The 27,369-nt window shown below is 39.1% G+C and overlaps 1 protein-coding gene across 8 annotated transcripts in view; it reads left to right on the plus strand.

Moving 5' to 3' along the window:
• RGS7 (regulator of G protein signaling 7) overlaps positions 1-27,369 on the plus strand; it is a 479,738-nt gene that overhangs the window by 395,363 nt on the left and 57,006 nt on the right. For 6 of the 8 annotated variants that reach the window (XM_061382532.1, XM_061382530.1, XM_061382533.1 and 3 more), the window contains 4 exons: positions 5,907-5,958; positions 14,912-14,976; positions 16,312-16,388; positions 16,495-16,576. In XM_061382532.1, the coding sequence (XP_061238516.1) occupies positions 5,907-5,958; positions 14,912-14,976; positions 16,312-16,388; positions 16,495-16,576 (276 nt within the window). Of the gene's footprint in view, positions 1-5,906; positions 5,959-14,911; positions 14,977-16,311; positions 16,399-16,494; positions 16,577-27,369 lie in introns of all 8 variants that reach the window. The other 2 variants (XM_061382537.1, XM_061382536.1) reach the window with 1 other exon arrangement.

Below are 27,369 nucleotides of genomic sequence, written 5' to 3' on the forward strand. Positions count from 1 at the left end.
AGAACAGTTAAATTTTAAGTAATAGTGCTTAAAATAGCTTATTATTAAGTTAGAGTAACTTGTAGTCCTAAGGTTAGCATTTTAGTGAATAAAAATTACTAGTTATTAGAAAAGAAATTTAATATGTGCTACTAACACTTTTTGATTTTTTTAAAGGAGTTACTTTGGTATTGCAGGGTTATATTTTCCATAAAATCTTATTTTTTATATGAATTTTTCATATACAGACTATAAAGTAAACATTTAAGCCTAATTTTTTTTTTACAAATTCTAAATAAAAGATATTTTTTGATAAAATACCAACTTTTATCCATCTTCACTGTCAATTTACAAGTAAAATCATCTATGTATAAGATTAATATATCTGTAAGGGAGGCATTGCAGAGAAGGCAATGGCACCCCACTCCAGTACACTTGCCTGTAAAATCCCATGGACGGAGGAGCCTGGAAGGCTGCAGTCCATGGGGTCGCTAAGAGTCGGACACAACTGAGCGGCTTCACTTTCACTTTTCACTTTCATGCACTGGAGAAGGAAATGGCAACCCACTCCAGTATTCTTGCCTGGAGAATCCCAGGGACGGGGGAGCCTGGTGGGCTGCCTTCTATGGGGTCCCACAGAGTCGGACACAACTGAAGCGACTTAGCAGCAGCAGCAGCAAGGGAGGCACTGAATATAATCTGCGTGTGTGTGTGTGTGTGTGTGTGTGTGGCAGGTCTATTCAGTCATGTCTGAGTGTTTGCTGTCCTATGGACTGTAACCCACCAGGTTCCTCTGTCCATGGGATTCTCCAGGCAAGAGTACTGGAGTGGGTTGCTATTCCCTCCTCCAGGGGATCTTCCCAACCCAGGAATTGAACCCTGGTCTCATGTCTCCTGCATTGGCAGCTGGGTTCTTTACCACGAGCGCCACCTGGGAAGCCCTGAATATAATCTACCTCTTGACAATTATTGAATTCAAAAATTTCCCTCAAAACAAACTAGCTGAGGCAAGGCTGAAAATTAGTAGTGATGTCTTGAAAGTGAAAGTGAAAATGAAAGTCCCTCAGTCATGTCCGACTCTTTTCGACCCTATACAGTCCATGGAATTCTCCAGGCCAGAATACTAGAGTGGGTAGCCTTTCCCTTCTCCAGGGGATCTTCCCAACCCAGGGATCAAACCCAGATCTCTTACATTACTTCTAGGTACAGGCAGAAGATTGCCAAGTTTGATATACCTAAATAGATGATCAGTTCAGTTCAGTTCAGTCACTCAGTCGTGTCCAACTCTTTGCAACCCCATGGACTGCAGCACACCAGGCCTCCCTGTCCATCTCCCACTTGTGGAGTTTACTCAAATTCATGTCCATCGAGTCGGTGATACCATCCAACCATCTCATCCTCTGTCGTCCCCTTCTCCTGCCTTCAATCTTTCCCAGCATCAGGTCTTTTCAAATGAGTCAGCTCTTCCCATCAGGTGGCCAAAGTATTAGAGTTTCAGCTTCAAAATCAGTCCTTCCAATAGATGATAGATAATCTTTTAAATTATATGAATTAATGTTAAATATTTTAATGACATATACACAGGTTCAAAATAGGATATAAATATGATATATTTATAAATCTAATAACCATACAATCTTAAAACCAAGGTTTTAAAAGCAAACAAAAGAAACCTCACCAAAGTCAGGGATAATTTAATTCCTGCTACAGTGTCTACCAAGGCATTAATTAATCTATACTTGAAAAGCTCTAGAAATAGAAAACACATTATTGTTCAAGGTATATACTTCCATTTTTGCATTGGTTCCAGGCAACATTAAGTTCTTTATTACATTAAATTGAAATTCAACTCCATGAAAGGATTTTAAAATTCATGAATTAAACTAGGAAGCCTGCAATATTGTGTTTATAATTGCTTCAGGAAATGATTGAGATTCTGGCCATCATTAGGAATCTGAAGAAGCTTTGGGGCATAAGTTTGAGACAAACAGTTTCACTGATATGCTGCTGCATTGTGTAAATTTTCAATCATGTGATTTTTGTATGCACTGTAAACTTGTAATTGTCTATTCTCCTTAGCTAACTGAAATTGAGATCTGACATGATTATCCAGATCACTTTCATGACTTTCATCACATTAGAATATGTGCCAAAGATTACTGAGTGATGGCTAGACAGTTTTGGATCTGTTTAATCACGCTAAAGAACCCAACTCTGAAAAACAAAGAAACTCATACACTAAAGTGTCCTAAAGTCTAGCTGAACTGTGAAAGTAAATTTTTAAATTCCAGCAAACTATAAGGTTTGTTATTCTTTAAATGTCTTTCGTGCTGTGTCCTGTGCAAGTCACTTCAGTCATGTCTGACTCTTTGTGACCCTATGAACTGTAGCCCACTAAGCTCCTCTGTCCATGGGATTGCCCAGGCAAGAATACTGGAGTGATTGCCATCTCCTCCTCCAGAGGATCTTCCTGACCCAGGGATCAAACCCATGTCTCTTACGTCTCCTATATTGGCAGGCAGGTTCTTTACCACTAGAGCCATCTAGGGAAGAAATTGTCTTTTCAGTTCAGTTCAGTTCAGTCGCTCAGTTGTGTCCAACTCTGCGACCCCATGAATCGCAGCACGCCAGGCCTCCCTGTCCATCACCAACTCTTGGAGTTCACTCAGACTCATGTCCATCGAGTCAGTGATGCCATCCAGCCATCTCATCCTCTGTCGTCCCCTTCTCCTCCAGCCCCCAATCCCTCCCAATATCAGAGTCTTTTCCAGTGAGTCAACTCTTTGCATGAGGTGGCCAAAGTACTGGAGTTTCAGCCTTAGCATCATTCCTTCCAAAGAAATCCCAGGGCTGATCTCCTTCAGAATGGACTGGTTGGATCTCCTTGCAGTCCAAGGGATTCTCAAGAGTCTTCTCCAACACCACAGTTCAAAAGCATCAATTCTTTGGCACTCAGCCTTCTTCACAGTACAACTCTCACATCCATACATGACCACAGGAAAAACCATAGCCTTGGCTAGATGGACCTTTGTTGGCAAAGTAATGTCTCTGCTTTTCAGTATGCTATCTAGGTTGGTCATAACTTTTCTTCCAAGGAGTAAGCGTCTTTTAATTTCATGGCTGCAATCACCATCTGCAGTGATTTTGGAGCCCAGAAAAATAAAGTCTGACACTGTTTCCACTGTTTCCCCATCTATTTCCCATAAAGTGATGGGAAAAGATGCCATGATCTTCGTTTTCTGAATGTTGAGCTTTAAGCCAACTTTTTCACTCTCCTCTTTCACTTTCATCAAGAGGCTTTTTAGTTCCTCTTCACTTTCTGCCATAAGGGTGGTGTCATCCACATAGCTGAGGTTATTGATATTTCTCCCGGCAATCTTGATTCCAGCTTGTGCTTCTTCCAGCCCAGAATTTTTCATGATGTACTCTGCACAGAAGTTAAATAAGCAGGGTGACAATATACAGCCTTGACGTACTCCTTTTCCTATTTGGAACCAGTCTGTTGTTCCATGTCCAGTTCTAACTGTTGCTTCCTGACCTGCATACAGGTTTCTCAAGAGGCAGGTCAGGTGGTCTGGTATTCACTCCCCTCTTTCAGAATTTTCCACAGTTGATTGTGATCCACACAGTCAAAGGCTTTGGCATAGTCAATAAAGCAGAAATAGATGTTTTTCTGGAACTCTTTTGGTTTCCTAGAAAAAAATATTGCAATATTAGTAAAGAGTGTTAGTTTTATACCTTTTCCACTTAATGTTGTTGTTGTTCAGTTGCTCAGTCGTGTCTGACTCTTTGTGACCCCATGGACTGCAGCACACCAGTCGACCTTGTCTTTCACCACCTCCTGGAACCTGCTCAAATTCATGTCCGTTGAGTCAGTGATGCCACACACCCAACCATCTCATCCTCTGGCACTCCCTTCTCCTCCTGCCTTCAGTCTTTCTCAGCATCAGGGTCTTTTCTAATGAGTCGGCTCTTTGCATCAGGTGGCCACAGTATTGGAGCTTCAGCTTCAGCATCAGCATCAGTCCTTCTAATGAATATTCAGGGTTGATTTCCTTTAGCATTGACTGGTTTGATCTCCTTGGAAGACCTGAAAACATCTTTCCACATAATATCACAGGATAAAATAGTTTCATTTATTTATTTTTACAATCAGGGAGTTTTCACTAAATAAATGATAGAAAAATAAATAAAAATTGTAAGAATACTGGTGAAAACATTCCTTGTAGTTTTGAGGGGGAAAAAAAAAAAGTTATGTTGTCTGACCAGTCTGACTAGAGTGTATATTTTTAAAATTAAATAAATATGCTTGCACACACACACACATCCCCCAAACTAAAGAAGCAACCCAAAGGGAATAATGCATTCTCTGAGAAGTATCTCAAACACTAGCAGCCCGTGTGAAAAGAGATTTTTTTTTCTATTTTCTTTCTCTATGCTTCGCCTAGAATAGTGACCCAATTTTGTCCTCAAATTGGGTTAAGTGAATTTATTTGCCAATGAGGGGGTGCTGTATAAAGCCTTGATATCCCCCTTTATCTAGTGCTTCAACCTTTTTACCCTCTAAATTTGTTCACCTATGTACAGAATTAATATTAGTAGCCTTCTTTATGATACCAGAGCAATTTCCAAGAAAGTATAGAGAGTGAATCAAATCCCCTGGGAGTCCTGAACTGTTTGGAAGGACCCTCTCTCAGAGATTCAAAAAGTTTTCCCAATTACCCTTTTACCCTCCTTGAGAATCCCTCTTCTAAGAGGCAGAATTATCAAAACAGAGGACCCTGGCTGGCTACAGTCCATAGCGTCGCAAAGAATTGGACATGACTAAGTGACTGAGCATGTCACCAGGGCCAGCTGTATCATCGGCAAGGCAACTCCCAGTGCACCAGCCCCAAGCATCCAGCATCATGCATAGAATAACTCGTTTGACAGTGAAAGAGGGTCATCACCCTCCATTACTTTCTGGTCTTACGTTTGGAATCCATGGTGACATGAACCTGGACACTAATAGATGGAGAAATATACCATGTTCATGGATTGGAAGAATCAATATAGCCTATGGGTATACAAGAAGGAACAATTTGAAAGAGCAGACAGATAGTCATGGAGTTTGCTCAGGGTTTGGAGTCAAGCATGTCCAGCCATCAGGGCTAGAACAACCCTATCAGAAAATATAACCTGCTGATGATAATAATTGGTTTTCTCAATCAGACAGTTTCTTTATAGTTTCATCAGTCAGTTTCTAGAATTTCACAGAATCATATATATCTATTGTTAAGCAGTCAACTAAGATATTAGTTTAAAAAACTGATCTCTGACTTGTGCAGATTAAAAATTTAGAGCAGTAAGTGTGTCTGTGGAGAAATGTTTTTTAAAGTGAAGGAGAAAAGTTGTTTTAATCTAGCTGGATAATGTTGAGAACTGCATTATATAATTAATAGAGCCAGGCAACTGTTTGCCCATCTTAAGGAAAGATTCTGATGGTTGTGCTTTTGGATATATGGAGGGCAATGATGAAATACACGAATCAACAAAATTAATTTTCTAAATATAAACTTATTTCATCATGAGTCTTAGTGAATATAATACTTTGCTTTCAGTCTTTGTGGATTAACACTTCTATTAACACTTCTGTATAAATAGTGCAATCAGTCCTTTTACCTTTATGTCAGATGACATGCAACTGTAGCAAAGGCACACTGTTTATATACATGCTGTACTTATTTAGAGGCTGAACAATTGATTAGCAAAGTAAATTTAAAAGGAAAACCTTACAGTGCCTCTCTGAGTATTTTTTTCTAGATAATAAAACACATTGTTAGCAAACTGTTCTAGATAATTGCTGAAGATAAACACGGTTCATAAAGCAGGAGTCCCACTAACTGTTTATGTGTTTAACCTAAGTTCCACTTCTTTTCATTCCACAGACACCCTATTTTTGGCCATCAAATTGTTGGGAGCCGGAAAACACAGACTATGGTCAGTGCACTATCTCTTCATTTTGTTGTTGACAATACCATTATGTATGGATAAATACGTGCTTGCATTTTATTGTTTGTCACTGAGAAGAGAATACTAAAAATTTCAATAGGGGGTAATATTTCTAACATTGAATTTATAAATGACCTTGTTTGGAAAGTCACCAAATCTGGTGGCAGCTTATTCCATGTTATAGTGCCTCCTGTGACTATTAAAAAAATACTTTTCCTTTGAATAGATTAAAGAGCTATAAATAAACCTAAAAGGATTATTATTATTGTTGTTACTCTACTGGAAAGAGTATCAAAGGGGTTCAGAGAGCCAGAATTTTTGTTCACCTCTTCTATTTAGCTATGATTTGTAGTAAGTCTCTTGCCTTCCACACTGCACTTTTCTCACTATTATTTGAGGGATCTTGTGATCCTGTTAGCAGAAGGTTTTGTTAAACATGAAAGGCCAAATGCAAACAAGAGAAAAGATACAGTAGGAAATTCAATCATAGTGAATCAAATTCAGTCTACTTCAAATGAACTCAGTTCAACAACCATGATTTTAATTAAACTCTTCAAGGAAACAGGCTCCTAATAAGTGCTGCTTCTTACATTTTCCTGAAGACTACAGTTTTAAAACATTGTAATATTTCATGGTTTTTAAATATCATTTTTACGAGTATTTATTGAGGATTTGTTTCAATGCCAAGGGCCATAGTAGGTACTGGGATAAGGAGACTCTGACTTTATCTACACTATTGAGTAACTCATAGGCTAAGTGAGAAAAGAGAATTACACAAAAGAAGTTGCTGTGAAGTGCCTAGTGAATGTTAATAGTGGTATATGTAAAATAGATGGAAGTTTGTAAGAATAAGAGAATTACTTTGAGGGTTTCCAGAGTGATCTCACAAAAGAACTGAGAGCATTTGAGGTGGATTTTAAAAGAGGGGAAATTTTTCAGGAAGCAAGGCAGAGAAGGCATTTGAGGCAGAGAAAGGGCCAGCATATGCAAAGACAGAAACTTGACAGCAATCTGGCTTTTTTTGCCTCCTGGAAAGACATTTGATAGAAAACCATAGGAAAGTCCATAAAAAACCAATGAAGTCAACCCTCATTTTTGTCAAACTTGGATTTCATAGTTCATCCAGGTGGTCATGTGCCAACCAAAAATTCAAACTAACATAACTTACAGAAAACAATCTAAAAACCAGAGTACTTAACAATTAATAGAATAGATGATTCTTTTCTAGTGAGGGGAATGTTGCTTTTTTTTCATCCAGGGTACACAGCAGGGTATAACTTCCCTAGTGGCTCAGATGGTAAAGAGTCTGCTCACAATGTGGGAGACCCGGCTTCAATTCTTGGGTCGGGAAGGTCACCTGGAGAAGGAAATGACAACCCACTCCAAGTATTCTTGCCTGGAAAATCCATGGACAGAGAAGCCCGGCAGGCTATAGTCCATGGGATTGCAAAGACTGGGACACAACTGAGCAACGAACACTTTCAGGGTACGCATTCTTCAAAACTGAGACGCTTAAAGAGAAAAGTTACTTAAAAAAAAAAACAACAACACAGCTTTCTGATTGGTATGTCTGAGTTGGAGAACTTTGTGGAATGTTTTGTCTATCCTGGGACTGTTCAATTCAGTTCAGTTCAGTCGCTCAGTCGTGTCTGACTCTGCAACCCCATGGACTGAAGCACTCCAGGCCTCCCTGTATCACCAACTCCCGGAGTTTACTCAAACTCATGTCCATTGAGTCGGTGATGCCATCCAACCATCTCAACCTCTGTCATCCCCTTCTCCTCCTGCCTTCAATCTTTCCCAACATCAGGGCCTTTTCAAATGAGTCAGTTCTTTGTATCAGGTGGCCCAAGTATTGGAGTTTCAGCTTCAGCATCAGTCCTTCCAATTAATATTCTGGACTGATTTCCTTTAGAATGGACTGGTTGGTTCTCCTTGCAGTCCAAGGGAATCTCAAGAGTCTTCTCCAACACCACAGTTCAAAAGCATCAATTCTTCAGCACTCAGATTTCTTTATAGTCCAACTCTGACATCCATACATGACTACTGGAAAAACCACAGCTTGACTAGACGGACCTCTGTTGGTAAAGTAATGTTTCTGCTTTTTAATATGCTGTCTAGGTTGGTCATAACTTTTCTTCCAAGAAGCAAGCATCTTTTAATTTCATGGCTGCTGTCTCCATATGCAGTGATTTTAGAGCCCCAAAAAATAAAGTCTGTCACTGCTTCCAGTTTCCCCATCTATTTCCCATGAAGTGATGGGACCAGATGCCATAATCTTAGTTTTATGAATGTTGAGTGTTAAGCCAACTTTTTCACTCTCCTCTTTCACTTTCATCAAGAGTGAAAGTTCTTCTCTTTCTGCCATAAGGGTGTTGTCATCTGCATGTCTGAGGTTATTGATATTTCTCCCAGCAATCTTGATTCCAGCTTGTGCTTCATCCAGCCCAGCATTTCTCATGATGTACTCTGCATATAAGTTAAATAAGCAGGGTGACAATATACCACCTTGACGTACTCCTTTCCCTATTGGAACCGTCTGTTGTTCCATGTCCAGTTCTAACCTGGGATGGTGCCTGGGAATCATTTCACCAAAGATTATGGAGTACGAGTGAAGAAAACACCTGGACATCCGAAAAGGAGCTCACTGAGAAAAACCCAGGCGATGGAGGCAGACGGACCTGAACTCAGTTGGTGTGTCACAGCAACATACCAACTGTGTAACTTTGGTCAAGGCTTGTTACCTCTCTGAGCCTGTCTGCTTGCTTTTCAAGAAAAAATAATAATAATACTGACTCCCTAAAATTGTTGAATGAATAAAAATGAATATGCCTAAGAAAACTGGTATTGTTCCTCTCATACTTAATGGATCAAAATTGTTTTCGCTTGTCATTATAATTTACTGACAGATGCACTTTCCCTGTTCCTTGCATAAAGGCAAATTCTTATTCTTAATGTTCTCTCCATACATCTTTTGTGTTTTTCTTGAATATGTTAATGTTTACAATGGCAGTTCATATTTCAACACTTCATGATAGATTAATGTTTTAGTGCTAAACACGAGGAAATGGCATGGCTTACACAGAAAATAATTTATGGAACATCTCTCAAAGTCAGTCATCTCAAAATTATTAATGTCATTCGGTTTAACATTAGCTCTTGTCAGAGTCCATTTAATGAGAGTCATTGTCTAAACTTTCTCCCAAACCTGGAGAGCATTTAATTTTTAACTAAAAGTAGGCATAGTCTTTATTATTCTGTTTGTTTTTTCCCCCTGAATAAACATATACCAGTTTATGTCTCATTTGCTTGGTTTATTATACAAGTGAAGATTAATATGCAAGTGTATTATTATACAAGTGAACAATAAAATAAATATTCAATAAAAGGTTATAGATGGCTGGATGGCATCACCGACTCAACGGACGTGAGTTTGAGTGAACTCTGGGAGTTGGTGATGGACAGGGAGGCCTGGTGTGCTGCGATTCATGGGGTCACAAAGAGTCAGACACGACTGAGCGACGAACTGAACTGAACTGAACTGAAAAGGTTATAGACAAAGAGAAAGTGAAATGATAATGATCTCAGACACTGTACCACTCCTATAGGCAATGATGCTTTGTCTTCTGTGATTTATCTTTTTACATACAAGTATAGAAGCGATTCAAATTATCCAACTTTGAATTTCCCACCACTGTTTGTCTAAAGAACATTTATAAAGCATGAACACTTTCTTATAAAGAGGATGTTGATGCTGTAATTGAGTTGGAAGTCCCAACAGAAATAATAGTGATTACTTAGCTGTTTTTTTTCTGAGACAGCATGGAACAGACAATAACTTATTGATTAAAGAAGATTTAAAGAATGCTTCTTATACTCTGTCAATATCTAATGTCTGTTTTCATCACCAATTTAAACTTGCTGGAAAGCCTCTGGAGAACATAAACATCTACAAGCCAGTTTATACGGAGAAACACTTTTCCATGGTTACCTTGGTTTCATAGAAAAATAGAATATGTTGATTGTGTTTAGTTACTAAGACAAGCCAATATGAACTAAAGGGCTATGAAAAAAACACCATTCTTTGACAATTAAGTTGTGTGAGATTTCTGATATTTTTTCACCCAAGTACAAAAAAATAATCCAATCCAAGTAAAATGGAGTCAGGAATGAATTTCCCATGTATTTACATCAAGAATCATCTAGTATAAAGGGATTGCAATGAGAGCTGGAGGCCAAGACCCAAGGAAGTTTTCAAGAGAACTGTGGTAAGGAGTAGAGACTGTAGTGGTGGTAGAAAACTCAAGCAGAAGCGAGAGATGGGAAGTTCACTAATATTATAAGCAAACAATGCACATTGAAATTCCTACAGATGAACACACATCAACCAACATCTTTCATCTGGCTTCTTTTGAGGGTGCAATCTCCAGTATTCAAATAGAATGTGGACCTCAAGAAATTGAAATTTCCAGTAAAGACAGGAGCTGATGCTATACTTTTATGACTCACCTCATTCACTTCACCCAAATCCTGACCCTGTTGGAGCATGTCCTTATTGAATACTTTTATATTTTTTTCATTGCTGCTGCTGCTGCTAAATCGCTTCAGTCGTGTCTGACTCTGTGCGACTGCATAGATGGCAGCCCACCAGGCTTCCCCATCCCTGGGATTCTCCAGGCAAGAATACTGGAGTGGGTTGCCATTTCCTCCTCCAATGCATGAAAGTGAAAAGTGAAAGTGAAGTCACTCAGTTGTGTCCGACTCTTCGAAACCCCATGGACTGCAGCCTACTAGACACCTCCGTCCATAGGATTTCCCAGACAAGAGTACTGGAGTGGGGTGCCATTGCCTTCTCTGATATGTTACATTAAAGTATTATTTATTTTCTTGATTAATGGGTAATTTGGCAATCTCTTGACTTACCCTGTAGGCAAATGCCTCACTCATCTCATCCTAGGGGCAACTGAAACCAATGTATGCCAACTGTAGAAAGGCAGACATGTTCTCAACATAAGGAACTTTTGACAATTTAACAATGAAAATTGTCCAGAACTTACCTTATTTTGCAGAATGATGGTTTGTGCCCCAAAATATTCCACCAATGCTCTATTTCCCTCAGGATGTTTTGAGGACCTTTAGCCTATATAGAAAGGTTCTTGGACTTCCCAGGTGGCTTAGTGGTAAAGAACCTACCTGACAATGCAAGGGACATAAGAGAGGTGAGTTTGATCCCTGGTGGAGAAGATCCCCTGGTGGAAAAAACGGCAACCTACTCCAGTTCTTGCCTGGAGAATCCCTCGGATGGAGGAAATTGGCTACAGTCCATTGGGTTGTAAAAGGGTTGGACACAGCATAGCAACTAAACAACAACAAAAAAAGGGCTTTGACAGTGTCAGTGTACAACCAAACTTCCCATTTTGCTTAGGCTTAATAACTACAGGAAGCATATTTATTTCATTTAAAGTTTTACTAAAGAAAAATAGTTAATTATGGTGACCATGAAAATAATAGACTGCTTACAATCCTTATATAGACTTTTTGACAATCAAAGAATGAAAGGGAAAATTTAAAAATAAAAAAAAACATCTCATAGAAATGAGATCGTTTATAATATTGTTGTTCAGTCCCTCAGTCATGTCCAACTCTTTGTGATCCCCTAGACTGCAGCACACCAGACTTCCCTGTCCTTCACTATCTCCCAGAGTTTGCTCGAACTCATGTCCATTGAGTCAGTGATACCACTCAACCATCACATCCTCTGTTACCCTCTTCTGCTCCTGTACTCAATCTTTCACAGCATCAGGGTCTTTTACAATTAGTCAGAATATAAGTAAGCACTAATAGGCAAACCTTACCTGCCTCCTTAGAAACCTGTATACAGGTCAAGAAGCAACAGTTAGAATCAGACATGGAAAAGCAAACTGGTTCAAAATTGGGAAAGAAGTACATTAAGGCTGTATATTGTCACCCTGCTTATTTAACTTATATGCAGAGTACATCGTGTGAAATGCCAGGCTGGATGAAGCACAAGCTGGAATGAAGATATTTGGTTGCTCTATCAACTATTAATAACCTCAGATATGCAGATAACACTACCCTAATAGCAGAAAGTGAAGATGAACTAAAGAGCCTCTTGATGAAGGTGAAGGAGGAGAATGAAAAAGCTGGCTTAAAACTCAACATTCAAAAAAGTAAGATCATGGCATCACTGACTCAATGGACATGAGTTTGAACAAGCTCCGGGAGATGGTGAAGGACAGGGAAGCCTGGCATGCTGCAGTCCATCTACGAATTAGCGATACTATTTCATCAAGACTCAATTTTCTCAAGTCTAGCAATTAAAGCTGAAAAACATTCTTGGTGAATACACAAATCAACAACAGAGGCATTATTTTTCATTGTTTTAATATAGAGTGGCTGGTAAGGTGCAGACTATTGTTCAGTCAGTTTTTGGTCTTTGAAATTTTCTCAGCCTGGGAAGTTAAGCGACAGAAACTTCATACCCTAGGAGGTAAATATTCTATATCCTAAGACTTTCTGGATAGATAATAGAAATTTTTTGTGGCATAGAGCTGAAATAAGACTACTTCTAAGTCCAAGTGATTTGCCAAAAAAAATTTTTTTTCTTTTAATTAAAACCTGCTTAACAAGAAATTTGGATGTCTGATTTCACATTGTCCTTGAGCAAGGAGAGGGTGTGGTTCATTCCAGCTTGTGCTTCATCCAGCCTGGCATTAGTATTCTGTTTCTACATTGTCTTAACAGAAAGGAGATTATGTTGTTATTGTTCAGTCACTCAGTCGTGTCTGGCTCTTTGCAACCCCATGGAGTGCAGCACGCCAGGCTTCCCTGACCTTCACCATCTCCTGGAGCTTGCTCCAACTCATGTCTGTTGAGTCAGTGATGCCATCCGACCATCTCATCCTCTGTCATCCCCTTTGAAGGAGATTTAGATTGTGTTAAATCACACTAGACAAAAGCTCTTGTGGGAACCTGAAGAAAGTGAAGTCAGAGAGTAAACTTGAACACCTGGCAAGGTTCCAAATTTTCTTTTGGCTTAGCAATTGCATGCCTTGCCCTTCAACTCTTCCTTGACTCAGAATGTCCATGTCAGTGTGAAATCATGACTTTATCCAGTAATGAAATTTCAGAGCTGGAGGGAACCTGAGAGGTCATCCAGTTTGACCATCTCAGCTAAGGATGAGGCAGCTGAGTTCCAGAGAGTGACAGGATTCGTTTAGTCAAGGTCACAAGTTATGGGCCAAGTTTTCAATGCACGAAAAAGTGAGATAAATAGAAGATTGCTGATATCTAACTCATCAGAGCATTCAGTAAAGACTTTCAATAATATATTGAAATAGTTGTTATTGAATATATTGAATAGTTGTTACTTTTCTCAGCTATTAAGGACATATACCAAATGTGGGGCTTCCTTTGTAGCTCAGTTGGTAAAGGATCTGCCTGCAATGGGTTCAATGGAGACCTGGGTTCAATTCCTGAGTCAGGAAGATCCCTGGAGAAGGAAATGGAAACCCACTCCAGTATTCTTGCCTGGTGAATCCCATGGACAGAGGAGCCTGGCAGGCTACCGTCCATGGGGTCGCAAGAGTCAGATACGACTTAGTGACTAAAACACAACACACAGCAATTGTGGGTCTTCCCTGGTGGCTAAGTGGTAAAGAATCCACCTGCAATGCAGGAGACACAGGTTTCATCCCTGGGTCAGAAAGATCCCCCAGAGACAGAAATGGCAACCCACTCCAGTGTTCTTATCTGGGAAATCCCACAGACAAAGGAGCCTGACGGCCTACAGTCTTTGAGATTGCAAAGAATCGGACATGACTTAACACTGAACAACAACAAAATAAAACAAATGTGCTGTGCCTTTGCATTTCTATCATTGTTATGGAACAAATTCTGGCAAAATCAGTTTTCTGTGACTGACCTGAGCTATGCTTTCATGCTAAGTCTGAGGTGTCATGTTCTTGTTAAAGAAGTTTCTTTTCAAGCCTAGAAATATGATTACAAGGCTGCTCAGTCTCCTACTGTTGCTCCTTTGTGAAGCTTTGGGCAGCTGTTATAATAAAAGTAAGTGATAACACACTGTACTCCCAAATCACCATGCTGTTTGTCAAGCTCCAGTACTACTCCTCAGGCTGATTTCCTGGAATGGGAGGCAAAGGGCCAGAATTGCAAAGCCATCATAAACATTTCTCTTTTAGATATAGTTTACCAGCTGGGAAAGAACAGCATCTCTGCTTAGTTTATAGGAAGGACCTAGAATTCTTCTGCCCAGCTGACTGACTGTTCAGTTCAAACCACCAGATGAAATGCCTTGGAGTTAAAATGTGTCAAGAGGAACTTCGTAGAATGGAATCACTGGAACATGACTGAGCAGTTGCTGAGTGCTTTTTGGAGGTTAAATCCTGTCTAGAGGCCAATACAGTACCCTGAGAGAACTTTTAATGACATATGAAATGGTTACCAAGGTTCCAAACATGTGTATTTTCTTGTAACACCTTTTTAAATTACCATTGTGTTTGAGTGGCTCAGACAATAAAGAATCTGCCTGCAATTCAGGAGACCTGGGTTCAATTCCTGGGTTGGAAAGATTCCCCTGGAGAAGGGAATAGCAACCCACTCCAGTATTCTTGTCTGTAGAATCCCATGGACAGAGGAGCCTAACAGGATGCAGTCCTTGGGGTCACAAAGAGTTGGACACCACTGAGTGACTAACACTTTCTCTTCACTTGAATTTCAGTAATGATGTTACAGATTATTTGTTTTGTCCCCCCAGAATGATAAAATCAGAAATTTACAATTTGAGGAAAAATGACAAAGACCAATATGCTTTGGTTTATAATGCTCTATTTTTTTTATTTTTAGTGCCTCAGTGTAAATAAGCAGGCAAGAAATGATTGTGTTTTTTTCCCCCTTTTAGCGGTTTACCTCTGCAAAAGAACAATGCAAAACAAAGCGAGGCTGGAGCTGGCCGACTATGAAGCTGTAAGTACCGAGGACTTCCTGGCAAAGGAAGGTATAAGATGAGCAAGAATAAGGCCAATGGTCATTTCTGGGCACTCTGAACTTTCTACATTTATGAATCTTAGAGATCAGATTTCCAGGGAGGGACAGCATAATTACTATATCCCTTACTTGCTTACTTCCTCTCATCATTCACAGTCATGATGAAATTCTAAATACACAAATTCGGGGAAGAAGTAGGAAGTATATATTATTTGCTAAAACTGATTTAATATAAAAGTTTTATGTATGTTGTCATTTGTTTTTAGTCACTCACTAAGTCGTGTCTCTTTGTGACTCCATGAATGTAGCCCTCCAGGGTTCTCTGTCCATGGGATTTCTGCCAGGCAAGAATACTGGAGTGGGTTGCCATTTCCTTCTTCAGGGGATTTTCTGACCCAGAGATCGAACCTGCATCTCCTGCATTGGCAGGCAGATTCTTTGCCATTGAGCCACCAGGAAGCCCAAAATCTTTATGTGTATACATATATATATATAGTAGTATATACTATATATATATACTATATATAATGAAGATATCCAAACTTCGAGAATTAAAGAGTGTTTACACTGGGAAAATGGTTTTTGCAAAATCTTTAGGTTGGTCACCATCAACAGATTAAATTGACCTCATGTAATCTGTTCAGATGATTGCTATCTTCTGATTTACTAAACTTAGAGCACTATCTGTAAATAGGTAGTAGGGGGCCAAAGGTTTACATTTTTCTCAAAAACCAGATAAACTTATTGAATCAGTAGTAGAAATGTACTGATTTCTTATTCAGTAAAATGGGCAGAGAAAAATCCAATGAATTACTCTTGAGCACTTTTTAATGTAAGTTTAGTATTTGGGGTTTTTAGTTATACTTGCTAATATTGATGTTTGTAATAGGCTTTCCTATGTCCTCTGTGACTGTTAATTTTAGGATTAGCTGCATTTAGTGAGCATGACTTATCATTCCAAGTACACTTACTCCAAGAAATTTTGATTTGTTTTCTTGGTAAGTACATATGGTACAACCGGGCAGAAACAGATAGCTTTTGGGCTTCCCTGTGGCCCTGCGGGTAAAGAATCCGCCTGCAATGTGGGAGACCTAGGTTCGATCCCTGGATTGGGAAGAGTCCCTGGAGAAGGGAAAGGCTGCCCACACCAATATTCTGGTCTGGAGAATTCCATGGACTGTATAGTCCATGGGGTCGCAGAGTTGGACACGACTGAGCGATTTCCACTTTCACTTTTCACATATGGTAGATAAACTAGAAGGGGGCATAGTAAGGCTGAGCTCCAGAATGTCTTCTCCGTGGTATATTTTACAGGAGAGCTTGGCCAGGCTACAGAGAGCATTTGCCCGGAAGTGGGAGTTCATTTTTATGCAAGCAGAAGCACAAGCAAAGTGAGTCCTTGTGAGTCTTTTGGAAGATTTGTTCAAGTTGTGGCCTTTTATCCACAGAGGCACTATGATTAACACTGCTTACTGTTCATTGCTGTGATGTTAACAGAGTGGACAAGAAGAGAGACAAGATTGAAAGGAAGATCCTTGACAGTCAAGAGAGAGCGTTCTGGGATGTACACAGACCTGTGGTGAGCAAGCACACGCACCAACATTGTCTGAATTCATAATTTCAGCCTTTGGAAAGTAAAGGAAGAATGTAGTAACTCCGTTTTTCTCCCCCCCGCCCCCGAAGTCGGTGAATTTAGAAGAGTGCCGCCGTTAAAGCGACTAGAGTTCAATAGTATAATATTTAATTTATAGGACTGCTTTTTTCTAACGTGACACTACTTGCATACTCACTTTTTGCTTCTGAGGTGCCTGATACTTTCATGCACTTGAAGGAAAGAAGTCTGCAACAAAGGAGTTTGGCATGGCTTCCAATCTACATTTTTTCTGAATTTATAGTAAAAGTCTGAGTTAAAATGTTATTCCTCCACTAATTTTTCTTTTTTAAAACCTACTAATAGCCTGCCTTGAATGACAGCTTTAATGGAAACATTTTAGGTGGCTCTGCTTCAGCTTAGCTCATTCTTCTGATAATGTAACTGGTCATTGAATCTATATACAATAACTTAGCTGGCTTTCTTATATAGTAATGTTATAGTAATAGTAATGTTAAACCATATGAGCCAGAGTAACAAATAACAAACAACCTTGATTAATACCAGAAAACTTTGTGTAAGGAGTTAAACAATGGTTATGAGCTTATATCTTTAAACATAGACCTAGAGAATGGTATTTATATAGTATTATTAAATAACAGGATCACAGCAAGAGATGAATCAAGATTCTTTGAGACTATCTTAAAATTTTCCTCTCAGCTACCTGTGGGAATGGGCCAAAATAGGTCTGTTTTCCAAAGGTTTGTATACGCATGTCTATATATATATATGATTAAAATTTAAATTTTATATATATTTAAATTCTAGATATTAATTCAACTCTCAGATTTCATATGAAATTTTTTTGAATTCACAAAAAATTAGAATTGAAACTTAACTGTCTTTCCTACTCAAAATTCAGTTTTATTGCTCATGGTGTGAAAAAGATTGTGAGGTCACATGCATAAGTATTGCAAGGATATGAAGTAGGATTTTTGCTTGTTTTAAGCCATCTCTAGAAACTGGTTAATAAGTTATGCCCTCATGTTCGTCCACTTTATGCTCCTGAACATCTGAGGGCCCATCTCTAGCCTAGTTTAAATCTGATGACTCTTGGCAACTCAAGAGGACTTGCTCCATGTCGGATTCCCTTCTCTGCCCACATCTGTTCCACAGCAAAAACTCATGCTCTCAGATTATGTAAATTGATCCCACCTCAACACACTTGCCTGTTCAGTCGCCCAGGAATTACTCAGCCAGTCCCGTGCCTTCTATGTGCCCTGTACCCACTGTGAGTAGGCTCCAGTCCTGTTTCTCCTCAGAGCAAGGCACTATGAATGTTCTCCAGGGGGCCCCTGCTGTGCCCCTCACTAGGTGTTCATTTAGAAAGTCCTCCCAAAGAGCACCTGGAGGCGGAAACCACCCTGAAGCTGTTAGTTCCGTTTCCCTTATTCAATTTGTGGATGCCTCTGCTTGGCTTTATATCTCTTAAAATGAACATGTTATGCAATTCTTGCTTACGGTTTGTTTTCTAGAGGGGAAGAAAAACAGAGCTTTGGGTTACCTGCATGATTCTGAGAATGTAATGCGCCTAACCCAACCCTACCTTCAGTTATGTATGTTTTATATTACAACTGTGTATCCCGTTGGAAGAAATGTTTTTGAAGTGGTTCCAGGTGTGTGTGAAGTGATGACACTTGTCTGGAGGCCGTATTAGTCACACAGGTCCTGCCCTGTGTCTGGATTTTAGAATTTTGAGTGCCTACTGAGGATTAATTGACAGAGATGATGCTGGCAGGATTGTTAAGCAGGACACTCCTAAAAGAGTTTTTAATGGCTATCTCCCCAGCAAAATACACAAGCTATATTTCTATTCACTGGCTGTAGTGTTAATTAAACAATAAGAAGAAGAACTTTCTAAGATAACTATACCTCCAAAAATGTCCTTATTTTTATTTTGGTTTTAAAAAACTCTTATTACAAAATTATGAACACACTACTGCGTGTTTTTAAAGTATAGAAATTAATATTCTCATTGGAATAAAAGACTCTATTCAAATTTCACAGACTTATAACACAATTTAATTAAAACACTTTTAAGCTATATAGTTATATTTTTCCTGTATTGCTTTAGATTTATGAATATATTAAGTATCTTTGTTCTCAAAGACAAAAATGGAGTTATCCTAGCAGTACTGTTTGTTGATTTGTTTCATTTTATTTCCTCTTGCATAATCCTACTCTTTAACCTTAGCAGAGAACAATTAATCCTGATAAAGCTTTTACTAGTTTAAGTCAAGGTGATACACTATACTGCATTTTGTTTGGTTTGCTTTGATTTGATCTGGTTTGATGCTGTAATTTATTTAATTAAAATAGGTTGGAAATAATTAGCGAGAAATATAGTCAGGAAGGAGAAATCTCAAAAAGAAGCTCAGAATCTTTAAAGTATACTTAAAGTAGAATATTGTAAAATATTATGAGTTTATAGTTAGAGATGTAGAAAATATATGTAATGTGATTTTTTTAATGAAATCACTTAACACAGTATACTCATTTATTGCATTTAATACCTTTTTAAAATAAATTTGCTTCCCTAAGTACGTCCATGTTTACTCCCCCCCAAAAAAAGTTAAAGTCATAACACTGAGAAGGACTCTTCAGTTATTAAGGACTCCAGACAGAATTGTCAAACACTAACTACAGTAAGTGCCTACACATGAACCTTCAAGTTGCAGACTTGAGAACGTGCACCCTCGTGTCCGCACACATAAGTTAGTTCACTTGTCTGGCGTACATTGTCACGTGCATGCATCCTCTGCAAGTGGTTATGTTTTTGTGTGCTTTACTGTACAGTAATGTATAGAGTTCAGTAGTATAGTATATTTACTTCAAGCTATTAGTCGATCTATAAGAGGACAACTTCATTGAACTCCTGGCTGTGCAGCACAGGGAGCTTACTAATGAAAACCTGATGGAATTGGAGCCCAGAGAAAGGACAAAGAGGGACAAGAGAAAGAAGAAGTAACTAATGAACAAGAGATTTACAGCCCAGGAAATGGCAAGGGGATTTTCTTTATTTGAGAAAGCAAGGTTAGCTTTTGAGGCACAGGACCCAAACACAGAATGGTATATGAAGGTTGTAGCAGCCGTTCAGAATGAAATCCAGTGCTACTATGTCATCTATGATGAGAAAAAAAGGGCTACTACTCAGACATCCCTGGATCATTTTTTCAAGAAGATAGAATTGAATCCAACAAGGAACCAGAATTTTTGCCATCAAATTTAGGCATGAATGAAATTTCAGCTTGCCCTCCATCTCTTATTGCTGACAGTCCTTCAGCTCTACCATCTCCCACTTCCTCTCTCTCCTCCAGTCAGTAACTCTTCTTACCTGTTCACTTGATGCCAGCCCCTGTATGCCAGTTGTACGGTACTCCTGTACCTTTCAAGATACTGTATTGTAAGATTAAAAATGTTTTCTTTATTTTTTGTTTTTATGTATTATTTGTGTGAAAATTATTGTAAACCTGTTACAGCACAGTACTAGATAGCCAGTGGTGTTAGTTGGGTACACAGGCTAACAATGTGAGACTTAACGAAAAAAATTAGACTTCCCAAGGTGTTCTTGGAAGGAACTCATTTATATGTAGGGGACTTACTGTATTCAAGATAATAGTAGGGGAAATAGACCAAATTGTAACAAATGTCAAAGATAATTTGGGATATGGGTTGACTTGTGTATTTAGTGTTTTGATACTTTTATAAAAGCCCCTTCAAGGGCTAATGGAGTCTTGTTGTTGTTTAGTTGCTACGTTATGTCCAGCTCTCTGCGACCCAATGGACTGCAGCACAGAAGGCTCCTCTGTCCTCCACTGTCTCCCAGAGTTTGTTCAAATTCACGTCCATTGAGTTGGCAATGATCTAACCATCTTAGTCTATATTAACTGAGTTCAAGCAACTAGTTGGGTGCCAGGTGGCTCATTTGTGTCCGATTCTTTGTGACCCTCTGGTCTGTAGCCCACCAGGCTCCTCCATCCATGAGATTCTCGAGGCAAGGATACTGGAGTGGGTTGCTATTTCCTTCTCCATTGAGCAACTAGTTAAATTGCAGTAAAAATTATGTTTGTCACAGTGCTAAAGAGTTTAACTGACACTAACTTCCAAGTATTTGTTTTAATATTTTCAGATTATAATTTCTTGAAGATCAGAGAGTTTGAAATTTTCTATACATTTCCTGTAAATCATTTTTTTATTTGAATAAATTAGTGTGGAGTGCCTGGTGAAGCATGTGTGTGTATGCACAAAGCCCATTAAAATTTGGGGTTTAAAAGTGTCTGAAGAAGAGGTTATAGATTTGCATAATAAGTTTGAGAAGTTCAATAAGATTCAAAGTTTTTATAACCTACTGAATTAGATCTAAGTGATTCTAAGGAAATACAACCATCATGGAGGGAAAAAAGTAGTCTAGTGAATTGGCCTTTCAAAGAAGAATGGTCCTGATATCTGGAACCAAACTTGTTCCTCACGGCCCTATTGTGGTGCCAGCTTATATCCTTAGCGCTGACTTTGGTTTTTTGTTTGTTAGTTACATTTTTTTCAGCTTAATGAGGTGTACTTGACAAACTAAATTGTAAGATACTTAAAGTGTACAATATGATGATTTTATATATGTGTTCTTTGTGAAAGGACTCCTGCCATCAAGTTAGTTAACCCTGACTTTGAAAGTTGATCTAAAGAGATGGAGTGTAGGGAACCTGGGCACATTCATATGTGCAAGGTAGAGTCAGCCGTATAGAGTGAATCACCTCTCCTCTCACCTTGGAAATCCATAGTGACCTGTGGGAGCTCTAGGGTTATACTTGAAGACAGTACTGTGGGTGAACATTATTTATACCACAAACTATAAAGCACAAGGCCACAATTATAAATATTCTTGCAGATACACTATGACAGGCATCACCTTGGCACATTTTTGTTGAGGACCATAGAGGGGAACCTGGTATAAGGTTAAGATACAGATATTTTAAAAAAATTTTGTTCAAGTATACCATACATACTAGAAATGCATATCAAATGCATAATGAAATGGCACCTCACACCAGTTAGAATGGCAGTTCTAAAAAGATAAGAGATAATAAGTGTTGGTGAGGATATGGAGCAAAATTCTGTGCACTGTCCTAGTGGGAATGTAAATTGGTGCAACCACTATGGAAACAGTAAGGAGGTTTCTCAAAATATTAAAAATAAAACTGCAATATGATCCAGCATTTCCACTTTTGGGTATTTAACCAAAATAAATGAAAACATGAACTTAAAAAAGCACCCTCATGTTCAATGCAGCATTATTTACAATAGATGCAACCTAAGTGCTCATTGATGGGTGAGTGAATAAAGAAAATGTGGACACAGGGATACCTCAGGGATAGTGTAGGTTTAGTTCTAGAGCACCACGATAAGTCATAGAGAATGTTTGCTTTACCAGTGTATATAAAAGTCATGTTACATGATATGGTGATCTATTAAGTGTGCAATAGCATTATGTCTAAAAACTAATGTCCATGCCTTCATTTAAAAATACTTTCTTGCTCAAAAATGCTAACCATCATCTGAACCTTCAGCAAGTCACAGTTGTAATGTCAAAGATCACAGATCACCATCAGATCAGATCAGATCAGATCAGTCGCTCAGTCGTGTCTGACTCTTTGCGACCCCATGAATCACAGCACACCAGGCCTCCCTGTCCATCACCAACTTCCGGAGTTCACTGAGACTCACGTCCATCGAGTTAGTGATGCCATCCAGCCATCTCATCCTCTGTCGTCCCCTTCTCTTCTTGCCCCCAATCCCTCCCAGTATCAGAGTCTTTTCCAATGAGTCAACTCTTTACATGAGGTGGCCAGAGTACTGAAGTTTCAGCTTTAGCATCATTCCTTCCAAAGAAATCTCAGGGCTGATCTCCTTCAGAATGGACTGGTTGGATCTCCTTGCAGTCCAAGGGACTCTCAAGAGTCTTCTCCAACACCACAGTTCAAAAGCATCAATTCTTCAGCGCTCAGCCTTCTTCACAGTCCAACTCTCACATCCATACATGACCACAGGAAAAACCATAGCCTTGACTAGATGAACCGTTGTTGGCAAAGTAATGTCTCTGCTTTTGAATATGCTATCTAGGTTGGTCATAACTTTCCTTCCAAGGAGTAAGCGTCTTCTAATTTCTTGGCTGCAGTCATCATCTGCAGTGATTTTGGAGCCCAGAAAAATAAAGTCTGACACTGTTTCCACTGTTTCCCCATCTATTTCCCATGAAGTGATGGGACTGGATGCCATGATCTTCGTTTTCTGAATGTTGAGCTTTAAGCCAACTTTTTCACCCTGCACTTTCACTTTCATCAACAGGCTTTTTAGCTCCTCTTCACTTTCTGCCATAAGGGTGGTATCATCTGCCTATCTGAGGTTATTGATATTTCTCCCGGCAATCTTGATTCCAGCTTGTGTTTCTTCCAGTCCAGCGTTTCTCATGATGTACTCTGCGAAAAAGTTTGAAATATTGTGAGAATTACCAAACTTACTCAGGGACACAGAATGCACAAGTACTGCGGGAATAATGGTGCTGATAGATTTGCTTGATGCAGGGCTGACACAAACCCCTTCAGTTTCTACAATGATGCAGTATCTGTAGCTCCCCAGCTGGCACAGTGGTAAAGAATCTGCCTGCCAATGCAGAAGATGCAAGAGAAGTACGTGGGTTCAATCCCTGGGTCAGGAAGATCTCCTGGAGGAGGAAATGGCAACCCACTCCAGTATTCTATTCTTGCCTGGAAAATCCCATGGACAGAGGAGCCTGGGGGGCTATGGTCCATAGGGTGCATAAAGAGTGGGACATGACTGAGCACTGACATGCACATGACATCTGTGAAGAACAATAAAAAGTGTGATAAAATGAGCTGTCCCTTATGTATGTACATATGTGTTTGTGTACACATATATACATACACAAACACATTTATAATTCAGTCATAAAAAAATAAAATCTTGCCATTTGTGACAGCATGGGCATGTGAAATATGTTAGAGAATGACCAATACAATAGAATTTCACTTATGTGTAGAAACCAAAAAATATACTCTTAAATACAGATTGGTGGCTGCTAGAGGTTGGGGGTTGGATAAAAAGAATAAAATCTTGCCATTTGTGACAGCATGGGCATGTGAAATACGTTAGAGAATGACCAATACAATATCATTTCACTTATGTGTAGAACCCAAAAAATATACTCTTAGATACAGATTGGTGGCTGCTAGAGGTCGGGGGTTGGGATGCTGGGAGAAATGGTGTGAAGGGGGTAAACAGGGACAGACTTCCAGTTTTAAAAGAAGTAAGTCCTGGAGATATGATGTATAGCACCTTGACTTTAGTCACTAATACCGAAGTGTGTATTGAAAAGTTGCTAAGACAGTAGATTTTAAAAATACTCATCATGAGGAAAGAAGTTTAAACTGTGTGGTGATAAACGTTAAGTAGACTTATTATCTAGTTTTGCAATATATACATATATTGCAATATTATTTTGTAATATATACATATATTAAATCATTATATTGTACACCTGAAGTGAATATAATGTTATATGTCAATTATATCTCAATAATAATTTTCTAAAGGATGGCCTACATACAGAAAATTGCACAAAGCTTAAGTGCACAATGAATTTTCAAGAATTGAACAGAACCAGTTCACCAGCCTTGACTGGCAAAGCAATGACAAACCTAGACAGCATATTAAAAAGCAGAAACATTATTTTGCCTACAAAAGTCCATTTAGTCAAAATTTTGGTTTTCCTAGTAGTCATATACAAATGTGAAAGCTGGACAATAAAAAAGGCCTGGCGCCAAAGAATTGAGGCCTTCAAACTGTGGTGTTGGAGAAGACTCTTGAAAGTCTCTTGGACTGCACGGAGATCACACCAGTCAATCCCAAAGGAAATCAACCCTGAATATTCATTGGAAGGACTGATGCTGAAGCTGAAGCTCCAATATTTTGGCCACCTGATGAGAAGAGCTGACTCACTGAAAAAGACCCTGATGCCGAAACTATTGAAAGCAGGAGAAGGGGACAACAGAGGATGAGATGGTTGGACGGCATCACCGACTCAATGGACATGAGTTTGAGCAAACTCCAGGGCATGGTGAAGGACAGGGAAGCCTGGCATGCTGCAGTCCATGGGGTCACAAAGAGTCAGACACAACTGAGTGACTGAACAACAACAAAGGCACCAGGATCCCAGAACCCTACCAGGGACCGTTCCAGTCACTGCTGCCTAGGTCAGTGGTAACTTCTCATACCATAGATACGTTTGCTTATTTCTGTCTTTATATAAATGGAATTATTAATATCACTCTTCTCATATTCAACATCTTCCTTTGAGAGTCTTTCATGTTATTGCGTATAGTTATAATTTGTTTATCCCCATTACTGTATTAGTATTCTGCTATATGACAGTAGAGGGTTTCATGATATATTGATGCTAAATTAACTTCCATAGGGTTAACACTCCACTATTATATCCATAATTTTGATTTTCAATTTATTATTTTCACTAACTTGTTATATTCATGATTCAACTTAAGTTACTCCAGACTTTTGTTTATCACACAAAACCATCAGCTCAGTCTCTTTAATTTAGGTTCAAAAGCAATGCAGACCTCAAAATAAAATAGAAAAACAAGGTGAATGATATTATATGTTATCACATATAATAAAGAAGTAATCTTATTTATATATAGAACTCATATGTCAGTGAGAAAATATCAAAGAAGTAAAAAATGTAATGGGAAACATTTATATTTTTACCTATTAAATTTTCAAACAATTTTTAAAAGGTAATATGACCATATATCTGCATACAATCTCACACTCTTAGGTCCAAAGGTCTATTTTAATTCTTTGGTTGTTGCAAGAGGCATAAGTAAATAGATAGGTAGGTGGATGGATAGATAGGTATGTAGGTAGATAGACAGACAAGACAGAGGGACAGGCAGATGTGTAGAGAGAAGACTGAAAAGATATATACATGAATATCAACAATAGTTTATTTATGAATGCTGAAATTCTGTTGATTTTATCTTTTTATGCTAATCTGTTTTAAAATTAAAATTTAATATGTTTACGTATTCAGTAAGAAAAATCAATAATAGTTTTAAAAAATGAATCAAGACTTCCAGTCCAGCATTGAAAGATCTTGGAAATTATCACTGTCAGTCTCACAATAAGAAAAAGAGCTGAATAAACTGAAAATCAACAATTTTTCTTACATTCATCTCAGAATGAGGTCATTACGTAAAATGCTGTAAGTGCCCAAAACTGGAGAGACAGGTGAATACAGGAAATCACAATTTACCAGAAGCCCAAGAGCAGAAACCTCCAAGGAACCGATACTGGGGTAAGAAACTTAACCTGTAATGGACAAATAGCTGGAGGTTCAGAGAAGACTAACTTGAAAGTTAAGACTCCAAGGGAGCCCAGTCTTGAGGCGACACCACACACTTGTGAGTTTTGCCTCCAGGAATTCTACCAGATTCTCACAGTGAAGTTTGAAGAGAAATCCCTTTGTACATCTCTCAGGGGAAGGGAAAAAGGAACTATTTTCAAATACTCTCAGAACATTCTCATCTTCTTAACTAGATCTGCCTTTAAGAGAAACTGATTGGAGTTGTACAGGAACTTCACCAACACAAAGAAAAGGAAATACCAGACTCTAATCCTGGTCTCACCCAAGTGAGGTGGAAAAAAAAAAAAATTGGAGAGAAATTTGTAAAGGTTACAGCCCCAGAGCACAGGCTCACGAAAAGAATGGCACCTAACCCTAGAACTATAGAATGCTTCCACTCCCTCTGCGCCAGCCACAACATTAAGAGAGTCTAAACAACAACAGGGAACTGCAAAGGAAAAAAATGCACATCTCAAGCCTTATTTAGGAAGCCTTAAGGAGGGATTCTATTTTGGGGGCTTTAAAATCACTGCAGATGGTGACTGCAGCTATGAAATTAAAAGACACTTACTCCTTGGAAGGAAAGTTATGACCAACTTAGACAGCATATTAAAAAGCAGAGAAATTACTTTGCTGACAAAGGTCCATCTAGTCAAAGCTATGGTTTTTCCAGTGGTCATGTATGGATGTGAGAGTTGGACTGTGAAGAAAGCTGAGCGCCAAAAAATTGATGCTTTTGAACTGTGGTGTTGGAGAAGACTCTTGAGAGTCCCTTGGACTGCAGGGATATCCAACCAGTCCATCCTAAAGGAGATCAGTCCTGGGTGTTCATTGGAAGGACTGATGCTAAAGCTGAAACTCCAATACTTTGGCCACCTGATGCGAAGAGCTGATTCATTGAAAAAGACCCTGATGCTGGGAAAGATTGAAGGCAGGAAGAGAAGGGGATGACAGAGGATGAGCTGGTTGGATGGCATCACCGACTCAATGGACATGAGTTTGGGTAAACTCTGGGAGTTGGTGAGGGACAGAGAGGCCTGGCATGCTGCGGTCCATGGGGTCGCAAAGAATTGGACACGACTGAGCGACTGAACTGAACTGAGAGAGGTTTCCCTGGTGGCTTAGTGGATAAGAATCCATCTGCCAGTGCAGGAGACATGTGTTTGATCCCTGATCAGGAAGATCCCACATGCCGATCCCATGTGCCACAGCTATTAAGCCTGTGCTCTAGAGCCCAGGAACTGCAACTACTGAAGCCCAGGAGCCCTAGAGAAGCCACTGCAATGAGAGG

Source organism: Bos javanicus, chromosome 16 (assembly GCF_032452875.1).
Source record: "Bos javanicus breed banteng chromosome 16, ARS-OSU_banteng_1.0, whole genome shotgun sequence".
In the NCBI taxonomy this organism is placed as follows: Eukaryota; Metazoa; Chordata; class Mammalia; order Artiodactyla; family Bovidae; genus Bos; species Bos javanicus.